This window comes from Quercus suber, unplaced genomic scaffold, assembly GCF_002906115.3.
Source record: "Quercus suber isolate HL8 unplaced genomic scaffold, Cork oak 2.0 scaffold_27, whole genome shotgun sequence".
NCBI classification, from domain to species: Eukaryota; Viridiplantae; Streptophyta; class Magnoliopsida; order Fagales; family Fagaceae; genus Quercus; species Quercus suber.
Window position 1 is genome coordinate 378,790 of NW_027069492.1, and position 10,168 is coordinate 388,957.

Sequence of the window (10,168 nt, forward strand, 5' to 3'; positions counted from 1 at the left end):
GTCAAGATGTCAAATTGAGTACTAGCTCAAATCAAGCTAAAGTTTAATCCCACAAATAAATAGTAGTTTTAGCTTTGACTTGTTCATTAGTCGAGCTACCAAACTGAGTACAACTCAAATCAAGTTCAAGTTTATTTTTGCAAACAAGTTTCTCTGTGTGTAAAATTGTATCTATAAATTGATGCAACTCAAAGAACGTGTGTTAATTGATAATTAACAAGAAGATATGTGACAAGAAATTGTGCGGTCATTCAATTTTGGGAAATAACTTTTACACACGCTTGTTTTTACTTAATCTTGACTTGAAGTCACAATTTCAGTTCAATTCATTTCAAAGTCACAATCAAGCGCGTGTTGTGACGGTATGTGCAATGACAACAGCTCTTCAATTTTTACTAATATTTGAGTTTCTGTTTAATTGAATATTTTTTGGAGTAGTTTCGATTCCTTCCAAGAATTAAGTTTGGAATTCAACATCGACCTAAAGAATATCAATGACTATTGGTGCACTTCTTGGTCTACAAAAGGAATAAAGTCCTTTGGTGATAGAAGTCCTTTCATTATAATCATAATAATTTGTGTTCCTTCTCCCTCTTATATTGGAAATTAGGAACTAGTCATACCCTTTATGCGGGTAATGTGCATAGGAAGAATCAAGGCATTATATAATTGTAACTTATCAATAATAATTTTAAAAAAGAAAAAAAAAAAAAAAAAAAAGACAGAGAGTTTCAGACTTTGGGGATGGGTTATTAAATTGTGAAAGCAAGACAATGCAAACAACATATGCCAATGCATACGAATACAATAGATGGCCGTGAAAGCTACAGATTCCTTCAGCGTGCATGCCTGACGCCACACCAACTTGTCTTGCCAAACAACATTCAATTCAAACATTGCTTTCCTCTTTATATTCCCTTCAAGAAAATTTGCCCTCAATTCAACTTGCACCTCCCAGCAACAAAACAGGAATAAGAAACTAATTATGTTCATTATATATTTACGGCCAAATGCGAAAACACCTTATTAAGTTTCGGTTAGTTACAAAAACATCTTTGGGATTTCAATTTTCTTTATAACTTCCAGAGGTTTTCAAATCTGCCAAATTGACCCAGAGGCTTTCAAAATCCGTGACCACAGTAAGAAAATTTACCAATTATTTGTGTCACTAGTCATGTGATGGTTATGTGATTTTTCCTTCCAAAACAACTATTGGAAGTTAGTTACAAGGGTTATTTAGCAGATATGGAAACTTCAAGGAGTTATAAGGAAGAATGGAAATCCCAGAAACGTTTTTGCAACTAACCTAGATCAAATGGGGTGTTTTTGCATTTAGGATTAGGCCTACATTTAAAGAAAAATTCTAAGACATTCATTCTTTGAAGGTTATATTTATAAGATTTTTCTTTAATTTCTTCATTCAACAAAAACAATGTGACTTCCTCAAAAAAAAAAAAACAAACAAACAAAAAAAAACAAAAACATAAAAACAAAAAAAAAAAAAAAAACAAAAAAAAAAAAACAAAAACAAAACAAAAACAATAACAGTGTGACATAGTAAATGTGCCTTGTTGAAATAAAAGAAAATTTAATTATTTAGAAAAAGTAGTTACTAAATCAGGGACATTTTAGAACCACTGGAATAGATCATTTTTTTTTCTTGGGTTATACTTTTGTTGTCCTATATATATATTTTTTCCAGAGACTTAGATCACTCATTATTAATTACCCATCTCTCTCTCTTCTCTCTCTCTCTCTCTCTCTTATATATATATATATATTATATATATCTAAAAGTTGAAGCATAATTTATTGCTGTTGAGCTCCTGTTAGGGCTATTCATCAACCCGTCAAACCCAACTCACCTGCCCAACCCGATTTGACCTGAAGACCCACGAGCAAATTTGAATGCCCAAACGGGTTGAGTACGGGTTTGATAAATTTAAAAATCGGTTTTCGGGTTGGTTTTAGGTCCCTTGAATTCTAACTTGTATAAACCGACCTGACCGCCCATAATTTTAAAAAGGAAATGCTTGAACTTGGTACCTTCTACGCTAAACACACCTCAGACAATCAGACCTCAACCTTTCTCAAAAACAAAAAACACACCTCAACCTCAACCTTTGTTACTTTCAAAAAAAATTCTCTCTCCTCTCTCTCTCTCTCTCTCTCTCTCTCTCTCTAAATCCCTAACCCTAGCCTCCTTATTGTCGTCAACTCCTGTCGCCAAGTTGGGCTCTGTTGCCGCCCCTAACCATAGCCTCCATACTACATTGATGTCGATTTAGGCCTATTGTCGCTATCGCTGCTATAGTTGCTGTTGCTAACTCAAAGTTCAATTTGAAAATCATCTTGATGAATCCCTCCTCTGATCTTGTGCAATTTGAGTTAGTGAATTTTTTTTTTTTTTTAAATGTACTAATCTTGTGGATATGGTGATGGTGGGAGAAGGAATGGTGGTGGTGGTGGGGTTTTGTCTTATCTCCCTCTTTTTTGTTTCAGTCTCATGGATCTGATGTTTTTGGACTTGCTTTGTGTTATATGAATTTTGATTTCTTTTTTGTTGTGATTTAGTCCCGAAATCACTTGACGATTTCGACCTATTTAACCAATGATCCATGTCACTGAGTCCGACTCGAGCATTCGGTCGATCGCGAGTTCATTTTCTATTCACCCAATTCAATTGGGTCAGGTGCGGGTCAGCCAAACTTGATTCGACCTGACCCATGAACAACCCTAGCTCTTATTGCACCACATCATCGCCATGTCATTAGCCACATAATTATTATTTATCTTATTTATTTTTTATTCATATTTTAAAAAATATAAATAGATTATTGCTTTACACATTCATCTTGGGCGATTTTAGCATTGGTTATAATTTTACCTTTACATATTCATCCACTTTATATTTAAATGTGTATAACTAAATAATGAAATAAATGAATAATCAAAAACCAAAAACAATGTCTATACATATCTATACCATATATAATTATGGAAATTTTGTAATAAATTTTATAAAGCTCTTTATGCACTGCATCTTTTAGCATCTTTTTTTTTGGCAATTCTTACTTTATTCATCTTTTCATCTTCTTCAACCATTGTCTTTTTAGTTCAATCTTTCATCCCCTCCAATAATTTTTTCTTTTTTTAAATTTCATTTGATTCCCTTTAGAATTTTAAATTTTTCTTTTATATCTTCTTAAAGTCTACAATTTCACATAAATTTTTCTTACTTCATTTCCATCTCTATCCCCTATTCCTTCCAAGTTGTCCATGACAAAAAGGTCAATACTCTCTCTCTTTCTCAAAAAACAATTTCTCTTTTGGTGGATTTTTTTAATTATTTTTTTTATATTATTTCAACCACATTTTTTCCCCCTACTAATGGTTCTTTTTGTTATTGCTAACTCAATTGTCACATCACATTTGTTAATATTTTTGGTATTCCAATTTTCGATCGCAAGTTCTTTTTCTTTATCCCATTTAGTTTGATTTGATTTGGGTTAATAATTAGTTGTTTTGCAAATTAGAATTAGTATTTGTTTTTTATAGTGAACAATTTAGATGTTAAACTATGATTGTTTTTTTTTTTTTTTTTGATAATATGTTTTGGGTGGACAAAATTGCAATTTCTTTAAAGAAAATAACCTTAACATTATAAACAACAAAATGTTTTCCTAATTGGTCCAATTAATCGTTGTAGTTTATTAATTTTTTAAGTTAATTACGTTTATTGGCATTTTGGATTGTAGGGTATAAAAAATGGGGTTTAAGAAAATTTGTTTAAAATTAAAAGAAAAATTTCCAAAATTTATATTCTTTTTAATGATTCACAAAATGTTGTAAATAAATTTTATAAAAATGAATATTTTCGTTAACTTACCTTTTGAATTTCAAAGAAAAATTGTATTGTTTTTATTTTAATACGACAAAATTTATATTTATGATTTATGATTGTTCCTATAATAAATAAAAATAAAATTGTTTAAGTTTATATTTATGATTTATGATTGTTCTTATATTACATTTATGATTGCTCCTATACTAAATAAAAAATATGATTATGAAATACATTACCTTTATTAAATTAGTCAAATTGTAAAAAAAAATTTAATGAAACCACTCTAAAAAAATTATCACGTGTGGGATCGCGGCTAGTCTATATATCTATATATATAATAAAGGTGAAGCTGAGAGAAAATTCAATTAGATTTCAACTGGATTCTCAATTTTGCGCCACTTGTCCTAACCAAAACTAAAAAAAAAATCTAATTAGATTATAAATTTGACTCTAATTTTGTGTCATATATCTTATCTAAATTTTCTAATTTTTGTGTCCAAATAAATGATGCATTAACATTTAACACGAAAGTCAAGAAAACCACAATGATAATGCTCATTGGCCTAAGTAAGAACATCTTACCTGTACACTTTTATGGAGATTATAAATTAGACTCCAATTTTGTGTTATGTATCTTATCTAAATTTTCTAGTTTTTGTGCCCAAATAAATGATGCATTAACATTTAACACAGAAGCCAAGAAAACCACAATGATAATACTCATTGGCCTAAGTAAGAACATCTCACCTGCACACTTTTATGGGTAATCTCAATAGAGTCTGGAGCTCTTCTAATCCCACAACTAGAACCAAGGAGTCCAACGAGAAAGGCTATAAAAGTAAAACATCATCTCCTCCTAATTCCATATTGTCATCCCATGCCTCCTCCTCTCTCAACCTCTACCAACTAGATCCACACACTGCTCTCTCCTCCTCCTTACGGATTTCTCAGAGTAAGAACGGGTTCAAACACAATGTTCAATCCCACTCTTCCTTACTTCACACTCTCATACATTAGCGCTTTATTGGTGCCTCCAAGAAGATTTCAAGCTCAATGATCAATTATTATTTTTTAATAGTTTTTAGTGTGTTTGGATTAAGATTTTGTTAATTTGTTAAAAGTGGACAAAAATATAATCATATATATTATATTAAGTTGAAGTTCAATTTTAGAAATCAAATCAAATCAAATTAATTTCTAAATGTAGTTTAATTTTGTGCTATGTGTCCAATTTGATTTTTAAATGTTAGTGTTAAGTTACCTCCATTTATAATGCTCAATATAGAAACTAAATCTACTAAGATAAACATCTTATCATCACAATTGTTAATATTTCCATGCGTAAGCACAGACTACATGCTAGTTTCAATAATAGAGCATGCACAAACCTTTTTAAATTCTCAGCTTATAATTTAAAATTGAGGAATATAGCTAGCCAAAAAGAAGAAAGAATCAAGTGAGGATAATATTCGAATTGAAAAACAATTTGAACATTTTGGTCATTTTTATGTTCTTATACTTTTATGACAAAGGGGAAATTCAGCTAAAAAGTGGAATGCCTTCAAAACTCGTGAAGGATGGACTTGTGATAAAGATAGTAGCTGGGAATGAGATAATGTTTTGTTGGGCTAGTTAGGTTAATTTGTTTCCTCCCCAGGTAAAACGAAAATAAAAATAAAAACATCTATTAACTACCTAAAACTACAAGGTCATTAAAAATTTCACTGTAAACTACAAAATTTTGAAACCGTTACTCTAATTTAAGATTAATTTGAAAGGTTTACCTTAAAATCAAATTGTAAGGTTTAATCCACTATCTTAATTTAGTTTAAAAAATTACAAATAATTGGGTTGATTGGGACCATTGGGTGATGAGATGGGTTATTTCCCATTTATTTGCAATGTCCACCCCAATCAACTCAATGATTTTTTTTACTTAACATCGTTTATGGATTGTTAGGTTGACATTACCAATTAATCTCAATTGTAAAAATTTGTATAAGTTCGGGATGAATTTTGAAAATGCCGCCATAATTAATCCATAGTTTGTTTCTGCAGGAAAAAAAAAATTGAAATGAGACCTTTCAAGTTAAAGGAATGGAATATTAGCATGGAATATAAAGCTTGTGTCAAAAGTGACAGTTAACACAAGCAAAATCAACTGCCTATACATGATGAAAACAAGGTGCTTATCAAGAAAGGCATATATATGTATTTAGGATAAAATTAATGTACCATAAGACAGAAGAAGAGTGTATTATTCAGGTTTAATTTGTGGAGCAACAGCAATATCTCCCATCATGTTTGGTTGGCGAGCTAGGAAGGCACAAGTATATAATGCCATGTCTGTAAGTGATACATCTCTTGCATGCCAGATTTGGTATTTATTGATGTGTTTGATGATTAATTCATTTTCCATCTTTTTCATTGGTCTACCTCACAGATTGTGGAACTCATGGTGCACATGGATTGTGAAGGATGTGAAAAGAGAATTCGAAGAGCAATCTCGAGAATAGAGGGCAAGAATTCATTTACTAATACACCCCAATTAATTTGATTGTTATTTTATTCACTCAAGATTTACTTTCACATATATAGACATTGACTACAAAAGGAGAAAGAAAAAAAATCATTAAATCATGTTCAAACACGACCATGTACTTAGAAATGGATTAAGATTTCAAATGCTTTTCTTTCTTTTTAATTCCTTTCTTTCTTTAGTTTTGGGAGGTGGGTGTTCTTAATTAGATTTTCATTAACTTTATAATAAATTATTAATTGTCCTAAAAGTTTAAGCTGTTAAGAAATAATGTTATATATGCAATTCAGACTTATGCACCGTTCTAAATTTATTAACCTGTTGAGCTTGGAGCTCTTGTTGATTCTTCAACTCTCTGTATCTCTCTCTCTCTCTCTCTCTCTCTCTCTCTCTCTCGCGCACAAATTCATATTGGAAGCAGGTGTTGATAGCTTGGAAATCGACATGGACCAACAAAAGGTGACCGTTACAGGATACATTGACGAGAGGAAGGTGCTGAAGGTTGTGAGAAGAACAGGAAGGAGAGCAGAGTTATGGCCATTCCCATATGACAGTGAATATTATCCCTACGCTGCTCGCTACTTAGACGAGTCTACGTTCACAACCTCTTATAACTACTACAGGCATGGCTTTAACGAAAGTGTACATGGATACTTCCCAGATCAAGCTTACTCAACTGTCCCTGATCAAACTGTCCATCTTTTCAGTGATGATAACGTTCATGCCTATTGCACCATTATGTGATTATACTTAATTTTTATCCGAAATCATGTATACATTATTATATATATTTATATTAATTGTGCATCAATTTTAAATATATTATTTGACCTTATAATACGCTCGATCAGTTATTTTGACAATAACAGTTTTTGGAAAATGGGTGTTTGGTAGGAATATTGAAAATGAGAGTGAAAACATGAATATTTACTTCTTCTTCTTCTTCTTTTGCGTGACATGAGGAATTGTTTTCTGAATTGGTTGCTTCAAGGGTGCCTAAAACTGTCGCTTCAATCGAAGATGACTTTTGTTGTGGTTATTACATTTAACGTGTTTGGCATGGAAGCACATTGGGTAGATAGCTTAAGAGTAAATTCAATTTATACACTCAATTAGTGGCAAGTTTCTTGCTCTATATATACTAATGTGCAGTCTCATGCACATGCACAACTACAATTAAAAACAATCATAATTATACATTTTTTTTAAAAGATATTCAAATTATACATAATATTAGCTTACACTTTTATGAAATCATACATTTCTAAAATATGTAATAGTTTCTCATATTATATATATATATATATCTCTTCAATTTTTTGCACCATAATTCACTTGCCACAAAAATAAAAAATAAAAATAAATGGACACGTGGTGGAAAATTGAATTCCAATTTAGAATATAATTATATTCGAATTCTTCGATTTTTACACTCAATAATTCACTTGACACAAAATTAAAAATTAAATGAGACACATGACGCAAAATTGAAAATTTAATTGAATTTTCTTTGAGCTTTGACTATTAATGTGTGCGTGTATATATATATATATATATATATTAATAGCCAAATCTCAAAGAAACTCTCGAGACAACTAAGAAAATATCCATCACGAGATAATTAATTTGAAGAGGAACAAAGAAAGTTTAATGCAAAAAGTGCGTCATGTCCTAACCACATTACTTTTGATAAACCTACGGAAACTTTCTATCTAGAATGTTATCTTGGTTGTGTCGTGTGATGTGAGTTTTGGTACACACTGATTGTCTAATACGCCTCGACTAAATGCTTGTTTTATTGGTAAATGCTAATATTGTTCTATCTGGATTAGTATATTGCAACACCTAATCCATGGCCAATCCAACTAAACTAAGGTACATGCTTTCATTTAAAATCAAATGGATTTGACTAAGGATCTAGGATCCATTCCAATCCAATTTTAACAATGGATCGGAAGAATTTATAGGATCAAACTATTTCAACCAAGTGTTGGAGGAGTTCATAGTAAGTGAAGTGTTACTCCCATTCTATCTCAAATAAGAGTTGGTTATTATTGAATATTGTTGTGCATGTAATATTATTCAATCTCTATTTGACAAGACTAACAGGGCGTTTAAGCTAGATTAAAATTGAATCGAGTTCAGTTATATAATTTTCGGATTTAAACTTCTTAAAAATTGAAGTAGTTTGAGCTCGACCTGACCTAGACTTTTTGCTTCATTTGTCAAGATGTCAAATTGAGTACTAGCTCAAATCAAGCTAAAGTTTAATCCCACAAATAAATAGTAGTTTTAGCTTTGACTTGCTTCATTAGTCGAGCTACCAAACTGAGTACCAACTCAAATCAAGTTCAAGTTTATTTTTGCAAACAAGTTTCTCTGTGTGTAAAATTGTATCTATAAAATTGATGCAACTCAAAGAACGTGTGTTAATTGATAATTACAAGAAGATATGTGACAAGAAATTGTGCGGTCATTCAATTTTGGGAAATAACTTTTACACACGCTTGTTTTTAACTTAATCTTGACTTGAAGTCACAATTTCAGTTCAATTCATTTCAAAGTCACAATCAAGCGCGTGTGTGTACGGTATGTGCAATGACAACAGCTCTTCAATTTTTACTAATATTTGAGTTTCTGTTTAATTGAATATTTTTTGGAGTAGTTTCGATTCCTTCCAAGAATTAAGTTTGGAATTCAACATCGACCTAAAGAATATCAATGACTATTGGTGCACTTCTTGGTCTACAAAAAGGAATAAAGTCCTTTGGTGATAGAAGTCCTTTCATTATAATCATAATAATTTGTGTTCCTTCTCCCTCTTATATTGGAAATTAGGAACTAGTCATACCCTTTATGCGGGTAATGTGCATAGGAAGAATCAAGGCATTATATAATTGTAACTTATCAATAATAATTTTAAAAAAAGAAAAAAAAAAAAAAAAAAAAGACAGAGAGTTTCAGACTTTGGGGATGGGTTATTAAATTGTGAAAGCAAGACAATGCAAACAAAGCATATGCCAATGCCATACGAATACAATAGATGGCCGTGAAAGCTACAGATTCCTTCAGCGTGCATGCCTGACGCCACACCAACTTGTCTTGCCCAAACAACATTCAATTCAAACATTGCTTTCCTCTTTATATTCCCTTCAAGAAAATTTGCCCCTCAATTCAACTTGCACCTCCCAGCAACAAAACAGGAATAAGAAACTAATTATGTTCATTATATATTTACGGCCAAATGCGAAAACACCTTATTAAGTTTCGGTTAGTTACAAAAACATCTTTGGGATTTCAATTTTCTTTATAACTTCCAGAGGTTTTCAAATCTGCCAAATTGACCCAGAGGCTTTCAAAATCACGTGACCACAGTAAGAAAATTTACCAATTAATTTGTGTCACTAGTCATGTGATGGTTATGTGATTTTTCCTTCCAAAACAACTATTGGAAGTTAGTTACAAGGGTTAATTTAGCAGATATGGAAACTTCAAGGAGTTATAAGGAAGAATGGAAATCCCAGAAACGTTTTTGCAACTAACCTAGATCAAATGGGGTGTTTTTGCATTTAGGATTAGGCCTACATTTAAAGAAAAATTCTAAGACATTCATTCTTTGAAGGTTATATTTATAAGATTTTTCTTTAATTTCTTCATTCAACAAAAACAATGTGACTTCCTCAAAAAAAAAAAAACAAACAAACAAACAAAAAAAACAAAAAACATAAAAACAAAAAAAAAAAAAAAAACAAAAAAAAAAAACAAAAACAAAAACAAAAACA

At 31.1% G+C, this 10,168-nt stretch overlaps 1 protein-coding gene across 1 annotated transcript; it reads left to right on the forward strand.

Moving 5' to 3' along the window:
• The first annotated feature begins 6,128 nt into the window (after window positions 1-6,128).
• LOC112035597 (heavy metal-associated isoprenylated plant protein 45) lies at window positions 6,129-7,164 on the forward strand. Its single transcript, XM_065769218.1, has 3 exons — window positions 6,129-6,195; window positions 6,291-6,373; window positions 6,794-7,164. The coding sequence occupies exons 1-3, from the start codon at window positions 6,148-6,150 to the stop codon at window positions 7,128-7,130; spliced, it is 468 nt and encodes a 155-aa protein (XP_065625290.1). The 5' UTR covers window positions 6,129-6,147; the 3' UTR covers window positions 7,131-7,164.
• Window positions 7,165-10,168: the final 3,004 nt, after the last annotated feature.